The sequence below is a fragment of the Schistocerca gregaria genome, chromosome 8, assembly GCF_023897955.1.
Source record: "Schistocerca gregaria isolate iqSchGreg1 chromosome 8, iqSchGreg1.2, whole genome shotgun sequence".
NCBI classification, from domain to species: Eukaryota; Metazoa; Arthropoda; class Insecta; order Orthoptera; family Acrididae; genus Schistocerca; species Schistocerca gregaria.
In genome coordinates, this window is record NC_064927.1 from 80411813 (window position 1) to 80437558 (window position 25746).

General features: G+C 40.2%; 1 protein-coding gene across 2 annotated transcripts in view; it reads left to right on the forward strand.

Annotated features, from left to right (window-relative positions):
• The window catches only part of LOC126284390 (alanine--tRNA ligase, mitochondrial), a 90746-nt gene that overhangs the window by 42123 nt on the left and 22877 nt on the right, over nt 1-25746 (forward strand). For both annotated transcript variants that reach the window (XM_049983283.1, XM_049983284.1), the window contains exon 10: nt 12252-12438. In XM_049983283.1, coding sequence (XP_049839240.1) covers nt 12252-12438 — 187 coding nt within the window. The remainder of the gene's footprint in view (nt 1-12251; nt 12439-25746) is intronic.

The following is a 25746-nucleotide window of genomic DNA, read 5'->3' on the forward strand; positions in this document are numbered from 1 at the left end:
GTAATACTCATGTCAGATAATTGCAACTCCAGATTGGAATATCAAAAGTATAAAGAAAGAAATTACTACTCATCGCAAAGATGATACATCGAGTTGCAGATAGGCACAATGCAAATTCTGTTACAATTTCACTTTTGGTTTCACTCAAACAACCACATATAGTGCACACATCACTACCATCTCTGGCAGCTCGGACTGGAATGCTTCTGTTCTGAGCTGCCGGAGGTGGCAACCGTGTGCGTGAGGTGAGCTTGCTTGCATGAATGTCTTCTCATTGTGCCCCTCCGCTACTCGGCATGTCATCTTTATGGTGAGCAGCAATCTATATTTTTCCTTACATTGTTAATACTTGTGTCAAGTATTATTTGCCTTAGGAATTGTCAGAATTTTATGTAATGAATTTTTCTCTTAATACCATATGGAACATTGTTCTGTCATAGTAGATATGAAAAGTGTTTACCGTCATCAGTGTGCCTAGTCTCTGTATATTATTTGACAATTTAATAATCACTACTGTCAAGGTTGCATTTTATACCTATAGACACTAAGGCTATATCTGTGCTGTGGGCCCTAAGAGGGAAAAATATTGTTAAGTTGTCCCACATCACAGTATTGAAATGAAGACCTTTATTTTAAATATTTGTGGTGTGGGCCTGTTCATAAACAAACAATCACCTTTCAGCCTAATGTAAATCTAAGACTGTGCTGTAGATCAGCTATGCTGTAGATCATCACAACCCTCATCCCAAGACACTAGGAAAAAATTATGAAATCTGTGGTAGAAGCAATTTAAAGCAAACTTTCCTGGCCCAAAGTAACCATAAATAATCTGTGAAATTAACTGAATGATTTCATTTTTTGCACTCAAATTACATAATCTCATTTCTTGCCTCACTGGTTCCCCTAAACTACCCTCCAGTTCACTGTGCAAAATAGACACATTGCCAAACTTTATACCACAGAAAAAATTCCCCTGTTAGCACTGTTCCTGTTCTCTAGCCTGTTTGGTAATGACGATAGAATTCTCATGAAATACATGCCAATCTGTAGAATCATTAAGTTGAAATTTGTGCACCAATTGTGGTTTCTATGAAATACAGTACATTTACTTCTGTATTATCTTCCATATTGTGACTGTAGTGGTCCAGCAGGTAGAGCAGTAGGGTCTGATGCTTAATGTCCCAGGTCCAGTTTTGGGTAGGGGTGGATATTTTTCGTTGTTCCAGACCCTCGAGGTTGGCCTCACGTCCACTCCACCTACTAGCAAAGGAACCAGTAATCTTTCCTGGAGGTGAGAGACTTGTGGACCTGGTAACCTCCCATTCCAAGTGGTGTGACGAAGAAACGGTTTTACTCTACCAGCAGCCAGGTCAACAGGCCAATAGCCCAGTGACAGCCTTGCACTGCAGACTGCACCTTTACCTTTACCATCTTCTTCACTGTTGACATTTTCAAGTACAGCTTGTTCAAAAAGCTCCCCATAGCTTAGGTACACTCCATGTTATACATTGAAGTACTTACATATAACAACAAAGCATCCACCAGATGAGTATGTGCAGCATCTCACCTTACAAAGACGTCTGTGGGCCTTTGTGTCATCCTTGTTGCACATCTCAGGAGTTACGCTTTGAAAGGATTCTTCAACGCTTTTGCACAATCCCTCAGTAGTCCCATAATGACGGTGAGCCACAGAGGACTATGTCATTCCCAAAAATGAGTAGTCTGGCATGGTAAGGTCTGGGCAGGACTCATGATGACACCTCGGTTCATATCATAACATGAGACAGGTTCTTTTGCAGCTCTCGCAAATAATGAGGATTTTCTGTAAGTCAAAAAAACACATTTTTTCTTGGTGAACTGATCGAACTATATTACACATTTGTGGAAAATAACTCTTTCAAGGGAGACACTACATTTGGAAACTGTCCCAATAAAGCAAAGCAGACTGCAACTCACTGCTCCGTCTCATCAGATAAGTTGTTTGCAGATATTACTTTAGATCCTTTCATTTTCAGTTAGTTTGTAATGGGGTCATGCACAAAGGAAGGCTAATGTTCCCATCTCAATACTTTAATTTTTGAGAACATTTTTCTCTGAGTACAACGTTTTTTATTTTATTATTTTTTTATGTTACTTAAAAATGAACATGGACATTCACAGCTGCAAGAAACTTCGTTTGTGTAGTACTAACAGGCTTATTCAAAAATAGTAATATATTGAGCATAAGACTGTACTTCATTTTACAAAACTCAAAAGGAGTCAACCATACTGTGCCAGTAAGCACCATTCTAGAATTTGCTTGGAATATTTTGGGAGAATGAAGGAAAACTTAGATTCATGAAGTGCTGAACCATCTCCACATAAACAGTTTTCACTTTTTTCCTTTCAAGTGGTCCTAAAACAGTCAAATATGAACAGTTTCAGGAGGAAGGCCAAAATTCACTTAACATTTGAGATGATTAGTTGTCGATAATCGAACTTTGCTGGCATTTACACAAATCTCTCTCTCTCTCTCTCTCTCTCTCTCTCTCTCTCTCTGTCAGTCTGTCTTTCTCTCTCCTTCACTCATGTGTGAGTGCGCCCACACACACACACACACACACACACACACACACACACACACACAACCACACACACACACACACACACACACAACCACACACAAGCACGCACACGTCCGAAAAGGGAGAGAAGAGACAGGGAGGAAGAGGGAGGATTGGAGAATGGTGACTCACAACTGGGAGTGAGAAGCAGGAGATACACAGGATAGGAATGCAGCTCCAGTGGGCATGTTCTGCTTTGTGCAAGAAGACGTTAAGGAATGAGTTGACAGATGGTGATGGAGCAGGACTAGAGAAAGACTGTAGAGAAGGTGATGTGGGTGCAGGATGAGTGAAGTTAGGCTTGTGGAGCAGGGTTGGAGGTGGGTGTGGGCAGGGGAGAGCAGAGACTGGTGCTGGGAGTGCTTACAAGATTAGCGAATGCGTGTTAAGGGCTATTTCTGTCTAAGTAAGTCAGAGAAACTGGTGTTAGGTGGAAGGATCAAGATGGCACGTGTGTGAAGCAGCTGTTGAAATTGAGCAAGTTATAGCCACCCTGAGCAGATGTATATCTGTTGTGCTATGACATTTCATATTGTTTTTGTAAGATATTCTGAAGTTGGCACACTAGTGTGAAAGGGGGTGCAAAATAAGCTAAGTGGCAAAATCCATGCAATTCGCACATTCATGTGCCTAGAGTTATGTATGTTAGCAAACTCCCAGCATTTCCTTTGTCTTATGTGCATTACATAAATTCACTTCAATAACTTAGACACAAAAACCTGGCGTAAAATTTAAACGTGTTTTCTTGCTGATTTTATCAAAACTTGTGCAGGTGTCGAGATATATTGTGTAGTATTGAATCATCAATTGTAAATGTAACCTGTGATCTCCAGGAAGATATTATATTATATAGCATTAATTTGTCAGCTGCAACGTTAACTGTGCTCATTCATAAATAATTGTTCCCAAATTTTGTTGTATGTTTATGTGAGAAAGGTGTAATTTGCAAAATTTCAAATGCTTGCAAAGATTTTTGCAATTTACGAGTATTTTGTATAACTTATTTTATAATAAATTAGTGTTGCAATTTACAGTTACTGTGAATAAGTAACATATCGTGTCATATTAGTTCTCTCTTTTTAAAGGAGTATATATTGACTACATTTATCATAAAAAATGCTTCTGTCAAACTTTCTTAGTAACTATAACCTGAAAAACACTTCAGAGAAGTAGCAAGACTTATCTCGAGTTTTCTATTGTCATAATAGATCTCAATTTTGGGTATAAACTACTTAAATTCCAAAAGACTGCTGATAATTTTTATAGCTCGTGAAATTCATAAATTAAAAGAGAATCAAGAAGCTTAGCATAAAATACTGCACCAGCCATAAATTGTTTACTGTTCTGTAAAATAGTGTACCAGGCATAATGCAGCCCTACTGTGGTTGCTGTTCTCAGGTAGGGGATGAAATGGTTACTGTTTGTAAGCAGCTGGACATTGGCCTGTCGACTGTTAAGTTATTGGAAGCTGCCACATGTGGGTGAGTTGGGAGGGCTAATAAGAGTTGTGTATCAGGGGTACCAGAGATACCTAAAGTGCTTCCCTCTTCTGTGGATACTGTCTTTTCTGCAGGAAATACAAGCCACATCGCTACCCGTCCACTTGATTGTGAGTGGCATGTCAATGTTGCATCCAGGCATCCCATACAGGGTAGACAGGGGCCAAGGAGGACTCAGGGTGTTGTACCGATTCCTGTAACAGGCAAGTTTGAGGTGCTGTATTTCAGTGAAACTTCACCTGCTTTGGGGAAACGTGCTTTGTCCCATGTCAAGGGGAGGCAAACAAAAAAAGGGTAGTGGTTAATTAATTGTCGACAGTTCAGTCAGATGTAAAGTGAATAATGGTACTGCTTAGGGAAATGGAAACAAGGGGTGGGAAGGAGCACCAGATACATTCAGTGTGTATGCCTGTGGCCTCATTCAGCATGTTGATGAGACTATTCTGGCAGCTATTGAGGGAACAGGGTTCAACCAACTACAGATTGTGGTGCATGTTGGAATAAACAGTGCCTGTCATCTGGGCTGTGAGGTCATACTTGGATCATTCCAGCAACCAGCAGAGAGAGTTGAGAAACCCAGCTCTGCTCGTGGAAGCTCACAATCTTCGGAATTGTCCCCAGAACAGATCGCGGTCCCCCACTTTTCAGTCGAGTGGAAGGCTTGAACCAGACACTCCCAGGTTTCTGTGACAAGGTAGACTGCGACTTCCTGGACGTACATGATAGGGTTGAGAACTCTGGCAGGTTATCAAGATTTAAATGAGCTTGAACGTGGTGTTATAGTTGGCGCACAAGCGATGGGACACAGCATCTCGGAGGTAGCGATGAAGTGGGGCTATTTCCGCATGGCCATTTCGTGAGTGTACCGTGAATATCAGGAATCCGGTGAAACATCAGATCTCCGGCATCGCTGCGGCTATGCTTCAGAGGCTGCTACTGAAATAGCTGACTGTGTGTGGAGTGCACAAAAGGTTTTTTGGTGTAGGTGACTCTCTGCCAAATCCAGAAGTGTTGGTGTAAGATCGAAAGAAATGCCTCCAACAGGTGAGGGTATTAAAATCCTAGTGGTTAACAGAGTGCCAGAATTTGAAGGGCTCCTGAAAAGCAGTGAAGCTCACATAGTTCTAGTTACGGAAAACTGGTTGAAACCTGAAATTGACAGGACTGAGATGTTTGGGGAAATTTTAAGTAAATATTGAAAGGATAGGCAAAGGGGAACTGGAGCTGATGTATTTGTTGCAATAGACAAGAAATTAAAATCCACTGAGATGGAAAATGAAGCAGCATGTGAGAGTATTTGGACAAGACTCAGTATCAATGGTGGGCAAAAAATGATAATATGGCTCTTTTATTGACCTCCGGATTCTCCTCTTGATGTAACTAAAAACTGTAGTTCACTTATACATGAGTTCCCTAATGATAAGCATTGGAGGAGACTTCAATCATACAACAATCAACTCGCATCATTATAGTTTTGTTAATGATGGGTACAACAAGATGCCCTGTGAAGCATTAAATGCCTTCTCTTGAAAACTACTAGAACATATATCCAGAATGAGATTTTCACTCTGCAGCGGAGTGTGCGCTGATATGAAACTTCCTGGCAGATTAAAACTGTGTGCCCGACCGAGACTCGAACTCGGGACGCGGGTCCCGAGTTTGAGCCTTGGTCGGGCACACAGTTTTACTCTGCCAGGAAGTTACTAGAACATATAGTTCAGAACCCCACCCATGACTGAAATATACGAGATCTAAGGCAACAATCACATCTAACCTTTTTGGGGAAGTCCACATCAAAACTGGTATTAGTGACCATGAGGGAGCTATAGCAACAATGAATACCAAAAATACAAAGGGCAACTTAAAAAAGAGCAGAAAGATTTATGTATTCAGCAAACTAGACAGAGAGGTAATAGTATCAGACCTCAGTGAGGAACTTGAAACTTTTAGCTCAGGACAAGTGCATGTAGAGGAACTATGGCTCAACTTTAAAAGAATAATTGACCATGCATGGGATAGATATGTATCTAGTAAGACAGTTCATCATGGGAGAGATCCTCTTTGGTCTACAGTTACTGTAAAGAAAATTCTAAAGAAACAGAGACTATTGCATAATAGGTATAAAACAAAGCATAATGAAATGTGTTTGGCAGTCATGAGAACAATGTGTGAAGCTTTCAGTAATTACTGTAGCAGAATATTATTAAATGATCTTTCACAAAATCCAAAGAAATTCTGGCCATGTGCAAAGGCTGTTAGTGGCACCAAAGTTAGCGCCTAGTCACTTGGATGAGACCGGAACTGAAGTTGAGAGTAACAAAGTAAAAGCAGAAATCTCAGTTTTCAAATGTTCCTTTACAAAGGAAAAAGCAAGAATATTGCCACAACTTAATTATCGTACCACTGGAAAGATGAGTGAAGTAGATGTTACACGACTGACCATTAAAATTGCTACACCACGAAGTTGATTTGCTACAGACGCGAAATATAACTGGCAGGAAGAAGACGCTGTGATATGCAAATGATTAGCTTTTCAGAGCATTCACACAAGGTTGGCACTGGTGGCGACACGTACAACGTGCTGACATGAGGAAAGTTTCCAACCGATTTGTCATACACAAACAGCACTTGACCGGCGTTGCCTGGTGAAACGTTGTTGTGATGCCTCATGTAAGGAAGAGAAATAGGTACCATCATGTTTCCGACTTTGATAAAGGTAGGATTGTAGCCTATCACGAGTGCGATTTATCATATCGCGACATTGGATCTTGTGTTGGTCAAGAGTCAATGACTCTTAGCAGAATATGGTATCGGTGGGTTCAGGTGGGAAATATGGAACGCCGTGCTGGATCCCAATGGCCTCGTATCACTAGCAGGCAAGATGACGGGCATCTTGTATGCATGGCTGTAACGAATCGTGCAGCCATGTCTCAATCCCTGAGTCAACAGATGGGGATGTTTGCAAGACAACAACCATGTGCATGAACAGTTCGACGATGTTTGCAGCAGCATGGACTATTAGCTCGGAGATCATGGCTGCGGTTACCCTTGACGCTGCATCACAGACAGGAGCACCTGCGATGGTGTACTCAACGACGAACCTGGGTGCACGAATGGCGAAACATCATTTTTTCAGATGAATCTGGTTCTGTTTACAGCATCATGATGGTCGCATCTGTGTTTAGCGACATCATGGTGAATGCACATTGGAAGCATGTATTTGTCATCGCTATACTGGCGTACCACCTGGTGTGATGGTATGGGGTGCCATTGGTTACACTTCTCGGTCACTCCTTGTTCGCATTGACGACACTTTGAATAGTGGGTGTTACATTTCAGATGTGTTACGACCCGTGGCTCTACCCTTCATTCGATCCCTGCGAAACCCTACATTTCAGCAGGATAATGCACGACCGCATGTTGCAGTTTCTGTACGGGCCTTTCTGGATACAGAAAATGTTCGACTGCTGCCCTGGCCAGCACATTCTCCAGATCTCTCACCAATTGAAAACATCTAGTCAATGGTGGCCGAGCAACTGGCTCGTCACAATACGCTAGTCACTACTCTTGATGAGCTGTGGTATTGTATTGAAGCTGCATGGGCAGCTGTACCTGTACACGCCATCCAAGCTCTGTTTGACTCAATGCCCAGGCTGTTATTACGGCCAGAGGTGGTGGTTCTGGTTACTGATTTCTCAGGATCTATGCACCCAAATTGCGTGAAAATGTAATCACATGTCAGTTCAAGTATAATATATTTGTCCAATGAATAACTGTCTATCATCTGCCTTTCTTCTTGGTGTAGTAATTTTAATGGCCAGTAGTGCAGTATCAGTGGTGTTGACTAACAGATAAAATAATCAAAATCAAATAAAGCCCTAGGGCAAAAGGAATCCTTATTAGATTCTATACCCATTAGTCCCCTCTTAACTGTAATCTATTGCAGATCCCTTTGTCAGAAGTATGATCATATGAGGTATCAAAAACAATATGTGACTTAATTGAGAATTTCTTGGTAGAGAAGATTTAGCATATAATATCTTGGATGGAGCGCAATCGACAGATGTAGATGTAACGTTAGGTGTACCCCAGGGAAGTGTGCTGGGTCCTTTGCTGTTTATGACCTATATTGATTAACTTGTGGACAATATTAATAATAACCTCAGAGTTTTCACAGATAATGCTGTTATCTACAGTGAAATACAGTGTGAACAAAGCTATGCATATATTCAATCCAAACTTGATAAGATTTCAAATGGTACAATTATTGGCAGCTTGCTTTAAATGTTAAAAAATGTGAAACTGTGTACTTCACAAAACAATAAAAACATAGTATCTACTGAATATAATATTAGTGAGTCATAATTGGAATCGTTACACTCACACAAGTATTTGGGTGTAACACTTCATAGGGACACGAACAGGAATGATTACGTAGGCTCAGTCATGGGCAAAGCATGTAGCATGCTTTGGTTTATTGGTAGTATACTAAGGAAACATAATCTGTCTACAAAGAAGAATTGCATACAAATTACTCATGCAACCCATCCTAGAACATTGCTGAAGTGTGTGGGACTGTACCAAATAGGACTGGCAGGAGATATTGAACGTATACATAGAAGGGCAGTATGAATGGTCACAGGTTTGTTTGACCCACAGGAGAGTGTCACAGAGCTGTTGAAAGAGCTGAACTAGCAGACACTTAAAGATAGACAGAAACTATACCAAGAAAGTGTAATAATAGTGTTTCAACAGCGGCTTTAACACTTTTACTGCTCTGGACATGTTAACATGCACGTCTTTGTACCTGTGTGCTCAGAGTACCAGGTAGAAGGACTGGTGGCGCGCGTAAAAACATTCAGAGCACACAGGGTCAGGTACAAAGGTGCGTGCGTTAACACGTCCGAAGCAGTTAAAGGGTTAAATGATGACTGTACATATCACTGTCATAGAAATGTTGGGGATAAGATTAGATCAATGACAGCTTGCACAAATGCACTTAAACTATCAGTTTTCATGTGTTCCATTCATGAATGGAATGGGAAAAAGCCGTAATAACTGGCACATAGAGATGTGTTCTCACAATGCACTTCACAGCAGTTTGCAGAGAACAGAAGTAGATGTAGGTTTAGACGTACATATACATGTGCGCAGCAGCACATTCTGCCACTGGATGGTCAACTATGCTCTCGGCCACAGTTTGGCGCTGCCAAGTTGTTCAAGTGGACAGCTGGGTGATGGTTGTAACCACTTAAAATGCTGTACAAAAATTGCAGCAGAGCTGGTATATGGTGAGATGCTTTCACGTGAAACAACAAGCAGTCGAAATTCTGTCAATGGATGTGATTCATTTGTTCCTCTCTGGGATGGTATTGTGTGATTACCAGAATGCTGCTTTGCAGAGGTGGCAGTCAGAAGTGTGTGTGTGTGTGTGTGTGTGTGTGTGTGTGTGTGTGTGTGTGTGTTAGTTACAGGAGCAGTGTGCGGAAGAGTGTTGGATAGGTTTGGAGGTAAAATGAAGTAACGTGCTACATAAATCATGTTAAAAGTGTGAACCATCAGCATTCCTCTCCTGTGCACCTGCTGCCTCTTGCTCCCACCTGTCAGCCACCATTCACCAACCCTTCCTCGTGGTCATTGCCTTGTCTCTATCTTCAACCAATCCACCTGACACAGCCTCTCACTGTGGTTGAGCTGCAGTTCTAGCACAGTGCAGTTAGCTGGAACAACATACCCTTACAGGTTCTCTCTCTCTCTCTCTCTCTCTCTCTCTCTCTCTCTCTCTCTCTGTGTGTGTGTGTGTGTGTGTGTGTGTGTGTGTGTGTGTGTGTGTGTGTGTGTGGTGCGCGTGCATGCATGGGGGGGGGGGGGGGGCGTGAGGTGCTCTTAATTTCCATTCATTACAATAATTACATATCAGTAATACAATGGAGTGGATGTAACATATTCCTCAGGGCTAATAATATGCTAGGAAAAACATGTAACCTGTGTTTGGAAGCCTACTTTCTATCACCAATAACATTCAACTCTTGTGCAAGATTGTTGATAATGTATTTTGCAGAGTGATCAACACTTTTCAGAGAGTGCTTGCAACATAATTGTTCTTCTTTACGCTAAGTGGCTGCCGCTGTTCCTTTTAACCAAACTTATGACACGAGTCCCAAGTATTGTAAGAGTTGTGTTGTGCTGGGATGGTTTGAGTGAGTCTGATGAATTAAGCTTCGTAAGTTATACATATATGCTGAGATGTTATTAAGAGTATATTGTGGCATAGAGGCTTCATGTTATAAAGATGGTCAAAAGTGAAGCATGACTAAAAACAGCACAGAAAACTTGTACAGAGTGAGGATAGATACCTGATCCCCAGACTCACCAATGGATGTACGTGCAAGAGGCATGTGATCCAGATCTAATAAAGACCTAGACTCAACAAACTAGAGATAATTCAATTAATATTTTATTTAACATAAAATATAAAGGATTATTACAGAAGATTCATTGTGTTTTGGATGATTGTATTTCAAAAAGTATGACATAAAAGGTACAGTGTATGAAAAAGCAATTTTTGAGTTTCTTACACATTACAAATGATACATGACAAACATCTGTGAATTACTCAAGTTTGACATATATACAGGGTGTAACAGTTAATACCTTAATATGTACACACGTCAGCGTGTTGGTTATTTTTTCTCTGCTTCAAAAAGTCTTTCCGCAAACATGTTAGAAACTTTATGACCTGATGTTTTGTGCATGACCCTAACTGCACCATTATGTGGACTGTTACTGTCAGTATAGACAAACTGTTTCGCATCCACCATGTATTTTCGAGCATTACCTGTCGGCTTTCACCAACGTAGCAGTGATGCGATCATGGAGTTGAGTTATTGTTGTTGCCAAAGAGAGGCGGTGAACATTGTCTTTCACCTGCTTCCAAAGAAAAACAAATGACAAACAGTAAGGTCATGAGACCTTGGGGGCCACGTGAAGAGTGCCAAATTTCACTGAATGCACTCATAGTCTGCTAGTTTGGAAGTTCCTCATTTGGATTGCAGAAAGATACTGTATACCAGCGAGAGGGAGCTCTTGGAATATGAGGTTTAGGATATTAGCTATCAGTTTAGGAAACAACCAGACTTGTACATCACAATTTTCTCAGGGAAAAAGTAGGGCTCGTGCACTTTGGTACATGTAACACCACAGAAGACATTTACTTTTGAGGATCTCTGCAGCCTCCACTGTCACAATGGCATTTGCCATGCCCCACATGTGGGCATTGCAACAATCCATTTGACCAATTATGTGGATCATCACAAATCACTAAACACAAATCAGATGTCAAATTCAACACATTTCATAGCTTCCTGAAAAAGTTAACAAAATTTCACATCTGATGATGCAGTCACTTTGCTGCAAACGTTGCGGTAGCTGTACATGAGATGGTTTCTGATGTAATTGGTTGCACAGAATCTTCTGCGCAGTTGGCTGTGCAATGTCTTGTTTGTGACTTGCACAACATGTATGTTTCATTGGACTATGAAGGAGTGTCCCTTGAATACTCTCCACTGTTTCAACTGCAGCACCTGGTTGTCCAGAGCTTTTTCCTTTACAGAGGTGACCTGTGTTTTTGAAATGTTGGTACCATCGCAGAATGTTCTGATGGGTCGATGGTTGTATGCTGTCCTGCTATATATTTAATCATAATGAAACCTGCAATGAAATAAACAAAACTTTAAAATGTGCTCTTTTCATTGAATAACATTACAAATTGTTATGCAGTATACATTTGCCACTATAAGATGTCAAAACGTGATGAATCCTCATCCTGTGTTGTAAGTGATTTATTTGCCTTGATGCCTGGAGATTAGCCACTAGTTGCTTGAAATGTGTCCCAAATTAATTAATGTTATGAGATCAATAGTTGTCAGGATTTGATTATTGCACATACATAAAGACATAACTATACTGTAATCTTCAGTCATGGTAAACCAATCGAGACTTATTTTCACATCAGTTTTGATCCAGGAAAAAGGAAAAAAAGAGAAAAAGGTTTGAAAATACTCCTTATCTTGCATGTATATTGTGGTTATCTTTGCAACTTCATGTAAATAATTTTGTGTTTAGTACATGTGCTCTTACATCACTCCAGGGAACCATGCTGTGGGACACATGTCCTGAATACAGCTGATTTAGAAGCCATTTCTGTAGTTTCACTCCAATCATCCGGATCAGGGTCTCGTTGCTTGCGTGCAGTGACTGGTCCCACAGCATTATCCATTTTGGAAAATGGTCTGGAATTGGAGAAGGAAGTCAGTAGTCTGGAGGGACTTTCTGGGGTAAGTGCCATGGATCTTATTCATAGTACTATTTTAACGCAGAAATTTCTCACTAGCTTGGCAGACAGTATATCTTGACCAGCCTTGCCCAAGCTGTTTAGTTTTTCGGGCTGTCCTTCCATTTTGAAGGTCCAATCTGAACACCTCGTGTTGTTCATTTCTTCAGTTCTTCTTTTTTGTTTTGTTCTTATTTTATGTAAAACTTAATAGAGAACTGCCATGCCAGTTTGCAAGGTTTGAAATACATTAAATTAAATATAGTTTCCCTGTACTATCTTTTTGGTGAGTAATTGGCTAGAATGAGACCCTATGGAGGTGCAGTGTAAAATGGTTATATATAAGAAAAGGAAAATGTAATTTTATTGTAGTGCCAAAATCTGTGTTATTATTTGCTGAAATTGGCATTTTTTGCTAAAATTAGTGTTATTTCTTGTGAAAATCATTATTATTTTTGCCAGATTTGTTATTATTTCTATGCCAAATTCGCTGTACTTTTGCCAAATTCTGTGTATTTTTTGCCACACTTGAAATCATTTTCTGTCAAGATAGGTGTTGTTTTTGTCCAGTATAGAATTTTTCTGGATAAATTCAGTGTTATTGTGTGCCACTTTTGATATTACTTGTTGCGAAATTCAATGTTATTTTTTTCCATATTTGACTTACTTAATTTGGTGTCATGTTTTTTGCCAAATTTGGTGACAAAACTTGTGTCATTTTTTTTTTCCAGTTTCGTTGTAATTTTTTCCCTTGCTTTGGTTTCTTTTTTTTCCAATTCCAGTGTCATTTTTAGCCAGATTCAGTGTCTTTTATATGTAATTTGGTGGTGTTTATTTTGCCATATTCGGTGTTGTTTATTTCTCCAGTACCTTGTAAAAATACCAATTCTGCATTATTTCACCAACAATTGATAATTTTGTGTTATTTTTCGTTTTATCATTCCTGCAAAATTTTTCTGCCCCTAGTTACATATTTTTCCTCACAAAATTTCTTTTGCTGACCGAATCAGTGAGTGTTACTATTTATATGTGACCTCAATTCCTGGTACTGGTCATGTTTTATTTTGCATTTGATTGTTTTCTATTCTCATTTTGCATTCTCTAAAATTCGTGTTACACCAATGGTTTTAACTCTGCTGGATCAGGTGATGCAAGATTGTAATGAATGCAGTGCTGAGACTCAAACCATGTGGTATGTTGCTAGCAGGTCTCAAGGCTTCAGGGAGTTGAAAGCACCAAGTGCGTAGAGGATTCCCAACAAAAACTTTATTTACCAGGTATTGAAACAACCAACACTGCGCGCGCGTGTGCGCGCGCACACACACACACACACACACACACACACACACACACACACACACACAAATATTACAACTTGTTCAAATAATGCATAAAGTCAAAAATTCAGAAAACTCTTGCAAGCAAGAGGCATATTGCTTAAGAATACATATGTTAATTTAAGACAAATGCAGTAACCTCCTTCAGTGAAAGACCTTTCTTTCTTTTTCTTGTTTTTTTAGATACTTGGAACTTACTTTTTTGCTTGTGACAAAATTTAGTTGCAAAATATAGGTTTACCCTCTTTTTTTTTATAGCAAGAACAAGATGATTTATGAAAAGACTTTACCGATATTTTACTTGTTCAATGGAAATACTTTCGACAACATTATTTGACGGAGGACTAACAAGGCTTGTGCCTTGTGGCTCCAAAAGAGTTTGTAATGTTTTGAATAGTTTAAAACACCAAAAACGTCATTTACAGGCTACAGTTTTAAATCGGAAAACAATATATTAAAGGTAGAATATATACATCAATTACAGTACTGCTCAAACTTAGCAGCCTTCCATGATCATAGACCCTTTAGTTGTACTGGCCATGCAGCAACACGTGAGGCACATCCCAGTCAGCTTAGAAAACAAGAAGTTCCTTCTGTAACACAACAAACAAACTATTAGAACAAGGCTCATTTTATGCCAACTGTGATGCCAGTGTTGCAAATAGTCAATAAGTCTGAACTTCTTAAAGCAAATTGCAATACTTTAAAGCATGTAAAACACTTTCATTGCAACTTCAACCATCAAATGATTTCAGTAGGAGACTTATTGAAATACTCTAGCAGTGTGCAAAGCAATAAAAACACGTCTCATTATAGGGTTAAGATAAAATTACACCTTTAAAATTACAACTAAAATGGCATTGCTTAATTTGAGCTGCTTGTGCACATAGTTGAGGAGATGTAACCAGTACTGCCAGAGCAACAATTACCATTAATTTGACTGACTCACAATTAAGACTACTCAAGGTGCTATTCAATACAATGTACTTCAAACAACATAACAGTTTGCCACTGTCACACTTATAGAACTTGCCAGGCATTGGGCTTTAAATAAACAGATATTACTCCAGCAAAATTTCTCTGAGATCAAGCTCTTTACAATTTGAACAGCTTTTGTAAGTCACACCCAGTAAATTACACAATAGACACAGATAGTGCTTGTAACCACAATGGCACCTACAGGGCGAGGAGCTCCCATACACAAATGCAACAGCACATTTGAGGTACCACAGCTCAATGTGAAAGTCATAAGGGCCACCCAATAGTTAATCGTGCAAGAATGATCCTGAATGAGAAAATAGCTTACCCACCAGAATTAACATAGCTGAAGATGGAAGCAGCTGACAGAAGTCTTGGTATGGTGTAGAATGTAGATGTTTGTATTCAAACCTTTTCAAGGCCAAACTGTCCTCCAGATATAGCAAAGCCCCAGTTCTATTATTAGCATGAAGTCTCATGCCAGGTTGTCCACTCACAAGCATTGCTTCCTTACATGGCCAAAACAAAACTCGGGGCTCGCATGACCCACCACCAACCAGGCCGCGACCACTACTGCAATGACTATGACTGACTGACTGGGTCCCTGCCCTCTCTCCCTAACCAGTGTACTTCCACTGCATCTTGCTGCTATTCTGATCTCCCTTCGAATTGTTTTGCACACATCCCAATAGGTGATCACAACCAGTCGCACCATGGCAGAGCATGGGCACAAGAAAGAGCTGAGACACTAACCCCTCCAGAGAGAAGTTACGGCTCAGCCTCCCCCACCCCCCTCTGTTAAAGCAGAACTGGGGGTGGGTGTACAGAATCTCTCTTGCTTAAGGCCATAGGATCGAGGTGTACCTGCTCCACCCTTCACCTTGTTCAGTTGTGCTCTAGTTCTTCCCCCTGCCTCTCAGCAGGAAGTTCACCGGCCAAAGCCCCTTAACCACCATACAAGATCTACAAAACATGGTAACAATTTTTCTGTGATGCCTTGACTCCCTTAACTTGGCACCCAAAACAAAAGTTTTTGAAGAATACTTCACGTTGTACCTTAATAGATCTGCTCGCCTACCCTTGTTATATCTGGCTTTCTCACAATGATGTACCAGCTTGATGTTGTTCCTAGCTGCACCTCCCATTTTATCTTTATCCCCTTCGCATCTTCGCTCTGGCAACATATCATTCAGTGACCATAAATTGGCCAATAGAGAGTTCAATCAGAACAACAACATTAATTTCATGGGAGTGGTTAAAAGAGTTTTGTGGTGGGTGGTATTAAAGGCAGAGTACAGCCAATTTAGGGGGCAAACCCATTGCTTCTCTGATGCTGAATGGTAAGTGATGCGGGCAGACTCCAGGTTCCAGTTTATCCTTTCTCTGAAAGATGATTGCGGATAATAAGGCATTGTAGTAACATGCATTATTCTGTGGTCAAAGCAGAATTGCCTAAAGTCTTTGGACTTAAAATGCAGGTGCATTATCACTCACCATGGTTTTAGGGGGGCAAAAAGAGGTGAATATCTTCTCAAGATGTTGAATAATTGTGGCACTTGGAGCACCAGTTCCAAGAATTAACCAAACAAACCTGGTGAAAGCATAAACTAGAATGAAGTCAAAATGATTTCCCCTCTTGGTCTTGGGCAATGGATCTTGATAATCAATAAAAGGTTGGTCCAATGGTTGAAATTCCAGAGTCTATTGGAAAAACCCTTTCCTGGGAGCTGTATCGGCCATAGCTGCTTTGCACCAATCACACTTTGTGACCAACTTTTGAATGTCCTGGTCCAGCCCTCTCCAAGTAAACTTCTTATTGATCTTAAGTCGCATCTTATGGTACCCCAGGTGACCTCCACATAATGAAAATCTTTAGACTCCAGGAATTAAACTTCGTGGCAGATTAAAACTGTGTGCCCGACCGAGACTCCAGGAATTAAGCTCCGTGGGATGCATAACTTGGCCCCTCACTCCTATTTGGGCAGAAACACAAGAAATCCTTCTCTATCCCAGAACTACTTTGCCTACATTCAATTTATCATATATCGGCTGCACTTCGGGGTCTTGCTGTTGCTCTGTTTTCAAGTTGGCAAACAAGTACGGAATCTGACAAAACACCTTTGTGTCACACAAGCTGTGCATTGGCCTCCAGCTCTTCACTCACATCATCAACCTGAAATATTTGACTCAATGCGTCAGCTGTCTGATTCTGTTGCCCTCTGATAAGATAAACATGAAATTGAAACGCAGAAATCCTTACAGCCCCTTGTGCTATATACTCTGTCTTGCCAGGTCAAGGCAGCACCCAGCTCAAGGCCTGATTGTCTTTTTCGAGATGGAACCGACGATGCTCCAGGTAAAACTTGTATTTTTCTAAGGCGAACATGATGGCCAATGCTTCTAATTCATACACCGACTACTTACTATCAGCTGGTGACAACACCCTTGAGGCATATACGAGGGGCCTACTCTCCCTATCCTGTTCTTGTAACAGGACCACAGCCACTCCAACATTGGAGACATCTGTTTGAACAATGAATGGAGCATTAAAATCAGGAATTCCCAACACCAGAGCCGGACTTACAGCCAGCATCAAAGGTGGCTTGCTGCGATTCACCCCACATAAATTTCACTCTTACCCTAAGGAGCTGGTTGATAGGAGCAGTCATCTGGGCAAAATTCGGAATGAATTTGTGAAAAAAATTAACCATTACAATAAAAAGAGCAATGGTTTTCTTCTCTCTGGGGACTGGAAATGAATGAATGGACTGGGTTCGACTGTGGTCAGTGGCTATGCCTTTGAGACAAAATGTGTCCTAAAAAGCATATATTGCTCTGAGCCATGAATACTTCGAAGGGTTATACAGTCAAACTAGCTTCCCTCAGATGTCCAAACACATGATGGAGATGATCACGGCTCATCAAGGTAATTATAGATGAACTTTGACTTAAAAGCCCCCAGAACCGAATCCAACAGACATGACTAAACAGCTGCTCTCGTAGCTTGCCCAAAAGGTACTCTATTAAATTAAAAAAGATTATAGTCAGTACAGAATCCTGTCACTCACTGGCTTTGTAGCCTTGGCCGAGGGAATTTGATAATGAGCCTGGTTCAAATCCAGCTTAGGTACCAGGAAAATGGATGCTGCATAAGGCAAGATAGAAGGACGAATTGCACCATCAACAAGTAATTTGTCAATTATTTCAGGTAATTTTGCATTTTAGGTGGATATAATCGATAAGGGGTTTGACGCACTGCCTGCTGATAGTGAGCTGGATATGATATTCGGTTTTATTATTTACGCCAAACTTGTTGGTTAATACTTCAGGAAAGTTACCTATCACCTCGTTCATGTGCATAGCTTGATCTGCCAACAGGTGTCTAACATTGACACTCGTCTGTGGCACGCTCCCCCTACTGACTTTTGCCCCAACACCATGAACACGGAACTAAAAGCTTTCCTCTGGCTAAATTGAAAACTGAAGTGACAGACATAATCCAATAAGCATTGGCTCAACTGCAAAAAACCACAGCCCGGAATACACCTTACGGCTAGATTTTTAACAACTATACACACATTTGGCCAAGAAAAACCTTGTATGCTACTCCCAAACTGAGCCTGGCCAACAGTCTTGAGGGGTTGATTAGTGAGCACCAGCAGCATAGTACACTTAATTACCTTCAGTTCCAGCCATTGGGCTAACTACTTATAACACTTGTAACAGGTGTAATCTAGCAGGGAGGCATCGCTCCCATAATCTAACAATGCACACATGGCCGCATTGCGCAAATGAAGGGCAACCATCTGTCCATCACAGAACACACACTACGACAACCTGATGGCAGTCTCCTGCAGTGTACTGTTTTCAGACCATTGTTCTCTTTCCAATTTCTCAACCAATGTGAACATAATTACTACCATGACTGTGTTTCAGTCTCCAGTCATGCAGATCCTATATCCTGCACACTTCTTGTGTTTTAGTATACCCCCTCATCCTTTAGACATCAGTATTGTGGCACTTTGGCATTCCAAATTGTTGCCATTGCCGCTGGAGATTCAACACAATAAAATCTTTCAGAAAGTATATTATTACTGTAGTTATAGTGTGTATTTATTTACGTGCTGTGCATTGACTAAGGAAGTATTTGTGAATTCATCCTTCATATCCACTGCTGAGTGTAAAAACCCAAGTTAAACCACACCTGTCTCCTAAGTTGTGAATGATTATGTTGTAACTTGATTTAATGTCAGTTTGAGAAAGAGAAAGAGGATAATTTTACCAGAAATTGAGAACCTGTATAAGAACTATTATTGTAACAGCAGTCTTCATATCTTTAAATAGCATTTCACCCAAGGAAGGCATCAGTTCAAAAATCTAAGACTTATGTTCCATATTGTGTAATAATTTGTTAATATCTGTTGTTAGATGTGTGGTCACATTACTCCACAAAGTGTCCTTTACATCAAGACTCTTGAAAATTAATAAGTGCAATGTTCAGTCAGTAATTTATGGCTTTTGTTTATTGATGAAAATAGTCATCTGGGAACTTCATGTCTCTTTGTATTCTGTTCCATATCATTCATGTGTGACTGTTACAGAACAAAAGTTGATTTCAACAGAGAAGCATCTTCCTCGGTTTTTTGTTACTATCCAGTCAATGGTTTATAGTCACAGTTCCCAAGTCATTTTTGCCAAATGATATCATTAGATTCCTACTAATAACCCATGGCCATTACCTCCCCCTTTCCTTGCTCATTATTAAGATTTGTAAACTGAAATAAATTTGTATGCTAAATATTGTTATTATTTTTATTTTCATTCTGAAACATCATAATTCAACATTTTGTTGTTACTCTTTTTTTTTCTTTCCTCTTTAAAATTTCTCAGTTGTATTATTATCTTGTGTTGTGACACAGAAGTAATCCTGAATAAAACTTAAGTGAAGTAAAATAAAGTAAAATATTAGGCTATCTGATTGTGTATATACTTCAGAGTGTCTCATTTTAACAGTCTAAACATTGTTGCTACCAAGTAACACTGTCTCTTGGTATGTCACACTCTTTGTTGTGTAGTTATTAGCTGTCCTTGAATGGTTTTTACTGAAGTTATATTGGTCACTCTGGCCATTATTACATAGATTGTCATTTGAAATCAGTGAAAAAGAAATCTGTAGGGAAAATTTTAGTTGAAAGTAAGTAATGTTGTACTTACCACTCACCCAATAGCAGAAGCATTTAGTTCTCAACTACACACACGAAAAAGAATGAAATCTTTCCTAGCTTTTGGAAAAAATTCTTTCAAAAGCTAGAGTACAAATACATACACAAAAATACATACGAGGTTGGTTTGAAAAGTTCTCAGAATGGAATAGAAAAAAATACTTACATCACTGAAACTGTTTAATTTTCAGTGTAGTCTCCTTCTAGATTAATGCACTTTGTCTAGTGATGTTCCAGTGCCCTGATCCCATCTAGAAAATGAGTTTCCTCCAGGCCTGCAAAATAGTTGTCAACTCCAGCTATCAGTTCTTTGTTTGAAGTGAATTTTCGTCCTCCAAGAAAAATTTTCAGTTTTGGGAAGAGATGTAAGTCTGATGGAGCAATATCCGGTGAATACCTTAGCTCATGTAATTTTGCCATGGCGGCGGCACATGTGGCTGGGCGTGCATTGTCTTGATGGAAGATGACTTTCTTCCTTCCTAAACTTGACCTTTTTTTCAATATCTTTTGTTGCAATTTATCCAAAAAGTTAGCATAGTATTCTCCAGGAATTGTCTGCCCAGTGGGGAGATAATCTACAAACAGAATCCCCTTCACATCCAAGAACAGTGATGCCATGACCTTTCCCAACGAAGGAATTGTCTTTGGTTTATTTGGTACCAGGGAATTAGCATGCTTCCACTGATTTGACTTGTTTTGTCTCTGGGGTATAGTAGTGAAGCCAAGTTTCATCTGTGGTTGCAAACTGGTGCAAAAAATCTTGTTCGTTTCTCCAAAAATGGGCCAAACATTGTCCTGATATACCCATTCTCATGCGTGTCTGATCCAGCGACAAGAATCATGGCACCCATCTTACAGATAATTTTCCATTTCTAATTCTTCAATTAAAATGTGATACACCCTTTCAGATGACATCTGGCAAGCGTGAGCAATTTCATGCACTTTGTCGGTGATCCTTCATGACCATTTTGTGCACCTTTGCTATGATTTCTGGAGTAGTAACACATCTTGGTCGACCGCTGCATGGATCATCATCTGAGCTATCCCTACCAAATTTAAATTCATTTGTCCCCTTGGCAACAGTTGAAAATGAAGGAGCAGAGCCCCCAGTGTGTTCTGGAAAATCAGCATGAATTTCTTTGCTTTCATACCTTTCTTTACGAAGTGCTTAATCACTGCTCAGATCTCAATTTTCTCCATCTTCGCAAATAACTACGCAGGAATAACAACAGAGCGACGTCACCATCACAGCTCTCTTCGAAGAGCACTGACATGGCACATGCTTACAGGCAACAGGCCAATGAATATCACATGAACAACTTGTTGTGCCAGCACTGACCTCTCATGGTAATTCTGAGAACTTTTCAAACCACCCTCGTATATTGTGCTGATTGGATACACAGTGCTCATTGTGTGTCCAGCCGACACAATATAGGTGCACACTGTGTGTGTGTGTGTGTGTGTGTTCTAAACTATTTCTGAAAAAGAAATCTGATTAACTACAACAATATGGAAAGTGTAGATTGCTAGTCACCACGTAGAGCAGGCACACAGTCACAGAAAGGTACTACAAAAATGACTGCTCAAGTATTAAAGCTTTTAGACAAAGTCCTTTTTCTAGAGTAAATAACACAAACACCACTGTCCAGCCACAAAGGAGCACTCCTTTCATGACTCAGTACCACCCAAGACTGATCCAACTGAATCACATTCTCCACAATGGTTTCAACTACCTATCATCGTGCCCAGAAATTAAGAATGTCCTACCCACCATCTTTCCCACCCTTTCCACAGTGGTATCCTGCCACCCACCTAACCTATACAATATGCTTACCTGCTCCCAACCCCTTGCCTCATTTCTCGCATCCCTGCAATAGATCCCATGTAAGACCTGTCCCATAGATCCTATGCCTGCCACCTACTCCAGTCATCATTGGCATCTTCTGCACCATCAAAGGCAAGGCCACCTGTGAAAGCAACCATGTGATCTACCAACTAAGCTGCAACCACTATGTCACTTTTAACAGTTAACAAGCTCTCTATTGAGATTAATGGTCATCGCCAAACTGTGGCCTAGAGACCTATTTGCTGAACATGTTGCCCAGCATGATGTGCTTTACTGTAATGATCGTTTCACAGCCCTTGTCATCTGGATTCTTCCTATCAACATCAGATTTTCTGAACTTTTTCCCCATCCCAGTCAGACCTTCTCTTGTTCCTGTCTCCCACCTACTTATTGCCTTCCTTGCTACCACTCCAGTACTAAACATGCCTTCTTTCCTGCCAATGCACCTGCAAGTACTTTTCCCTTCCTGTTTTTCTTCTCTCCCTTTTCTACATCTGCATCTGAATGCATACTCCGCAAGTCACCATAGAATGAGTGGTGGAGGATGCCCCGTACCACTGATTGTCATTTCGTTTCCTGTTCCACTCGCAAATAGAGCAAGGGAAAAACAACTGTCTATATGCCTCCGTATGAGCCCTTATTTCTCATATCTTATGTTCGTAGTTCTTAGGCGAAATGTTTGTTGACAACAGTAGAATCATTCTGCAGTCAGCTTCAAATGTTTTTTCTCTCAAATTTCTCTGTAGTGTTCCTCAAAAAGAATGGTCTCTAATTCGTGCATGTTGTTTGAACCTACTGATAACAAACCTAGCAGCCCACCTCTGAATTGCCTCGAAGTCTTCCCTAAGTCTGACCTGGTGTGGATCCCAAAATCTTGAGCAGTACTCATGAAAAGATTGTGCAAGTTGCCTTTATGTGGTCTCCTTCATAGATAAACCACACTTTCCTAAAATTCTTCTAGTAAACCAAAGTCAATTATTCTTCTTCCCTACCATGTCCCTCACATATTTGTTAAATTTTCTATTGCTTTGCAATATTGTGCCCAGGTATTTTAATGATGTTACTGTGTCAAGCAGGGCACTGCTATTGCTCTGTCTGAACATTACACATTTGTTTTTCCTACTCATTGCCATTAACTTACATTTTACTATTATTTAGAGCTAACTTCCATGCATCACACCAACTGAAAATTTTGTCCAAGTCATCTTGTATTCTCCTACAGTCACTAAACTTCAACAACTTCCTGTACACTACAGCATTGTTAGCAAACAACTGCAGATTGGTGCCTACCCTGTCCACCAAATCATTTATGTCTATAGGAAATAATAGTGCTCCTATCACAATTCCATAGGGCACCCCCTAACGATACCTCAGTCTCTGATGAACACTTACCGTCAAAGACAACAGACTGATTCTGTTACTTAAAAAGTCTTTGAGCCAATCATATATTAGAAACTATTCCATAAGCTCAGATCTTTGTCGACAGTCTACAGTGGGGTACTGGGGCAAATGCTTTTTGTAAATCTATAAATGTGTAATCTGCCTGTTGCCCTTCATCTGTAGTTCACAGTATATCATGTGAAAAAAGGACAAACTGAGTTTTACATGAACAATGCTTTCTAAAACCAAGCTGATTTGTGGACATAAGCTTTTCTGCGTCAAGTAAATTTATTATGTTCAAACTGAGAATATGTTCAAGAATGCTACAGCAAACTGTTGTTAGGGATATTGGTCTGTAATTTTGCAACCTAATATACAGGAGTCGCCTCCGCTTTTTCCCAGTCACTTGGGAGTGTTTGGTGGGCGACAGATTTGTGATAAATGCAATCTAAGTTAGGTGCCAGGCCAACACTGTTCAGTACTTTTTGCAAAATCAAATTGGGGTTCCATCCAGACATCGAGACTTGCTTGTTTTCAACTCTTTCAGTTGTTTCTCTACACCAGGGGTGTTTATTACTATGGCATCCACACAAGAGTGTATTCAGCAGTCACTTGATATTATATTTGTATGATTGTCCCGCATGAACGATTTCGTAATGTGGCTTTTGTTTTGGTATCATCAGCTGCTGCACCAGACTGATTGACGAGTTACTGGATGGAAGTATTAGAGCCACTTTATGATTTTACATAGGACCAGAATTTTCTCGGGTTCTCAGCCAGATCTTTTGCTGAGTTGTGATGGTGGTAGTTGTCATACACTTCACACATAGATCTTTTCACAGACAATCAAATCTCTAATAAGCTTTGCCCATCATCATTTATGCGTTCTCTTCTGAACTGAGAGTGCAGCAGCCTTTGTTTCCTCAAATGTTTCCTGAGTTTAGTTGTTAAGCATGTCTTTCTCTTTCTTCAAACACTTACCAGGCACATATATCTTAAGACAACAATTTACAATCTGTTTAAACTTTGCTCTTAATTCCTCTACATCCACTGTACTGATGTTAATTCATTGTCTAAGTGAGATGTTAATGACCACTTATCCGCTCTTTCTAGTAGAAATGCTCCCCCTCCATCAGCCCCACCCCCATCCTGTTCCCACCGAGCCCTGCAGGATCTTTCGGGCAGTGCCAGCATCTTCTCCCTCTGTTCCTCCAGCTTCCCACCTCATGCTTCCTCCTTAGCCCCACCACCCATCCCACCAGACTGCTGCCCATTCAGAGACAGTCATTTTCCAGTGCAGGAGGGAGGACTTTGCCCGAAAGCTTTAATAATTTAGCAGTCTGTTTCAATGTGCCTGTCTGTGACTCAATGCCTTTTCTGCATGTGGGTCGTGACCAATGCTTTCTGTACCATTATTCCGGCCTGTACTTTTAATTTTTTAAATTTAATTAATTAAAATTATTGTACAATAATTTTTGGTATTATCCATGAATTTGGTTGCATATAAGTAACAAATTGTCTGTTATATCTGCAGAACTTGAACTAATTGTATGTGATATCAAAACCGGAGAAATTATAATTAGAGACATAATGCTTTAAAATCCTTGTAAAATGACTCAAAATTTGCAAAAAAAAAAAAAAAAAAAAAAAAAAAAAAAAAAAATGTTTTATTGATTTGTTTACTACTTAATGGGCTGCATATTTCAGATGCTTGAATAAAAAGAAAGGATTTATTTGTGTGTTGATAAGTTTGTCAGCACTGTGTGTATCCCAACTAAGTTGAACATTTTATTGGTTTTAGGAAAGATGAGAACAAGGGAAAAAGCTCAGAGGGCCAGTTTGACATTGTACAGGGTGATTCAGAAAGAATACCACAACTTTAGGAATTTAAAACTCTGCAACGACAAAAGGCAGAGCTAAGCACTATCTGTCGGCGAATTAAGGGAGCTATAAAGTTTCATTTAGTTGTACATTTGTTCGCTTGAGGCGCTGTTGACTAGGCATCAGTGGCGACCGCTCAACAGAAAGCTTTGTTTTATTGAGTATGGCAGAAGTGAATCGACGACAGTTGTTCTGCGTGCATTTCGAACGAAGTATGGTGTTAAGCCTCCTGATAGGTGGTGTATTAAACGTTGGTATAAACAGTTTACAGAGAATGGGTGTTTGTGCAAAGGGAAATGTTATGGACGGCTGAGAACGAGTGATGAAAATGTAGCACGCATCCAGCAAGCATTTGTTCGCAGCCCAGGAAAATCGACTCGCAAAGCTAGCAGAGAGCTGCTAATTCCACAATCAACTGTATGGAGAGTCCACATTGGCACTTATCTGTCCGTAACTATCTGAACGTCAACTACCTGAGGTGATGGATCGGCCGCCAGGCAGTCCGTGACAGAGCACTTCATCTCTGGCCACCAAGAAGCTCTGATCTTACCCCCTGCGATTTTTTCTTATGGGGGTATGTTAAGGATTTGGTGTTTCGGCCACCTCTCCCAGCCACCATTGATGATTTGAAACGAGAAATAACAGCAGCTATCCAAACTGTTACGCCT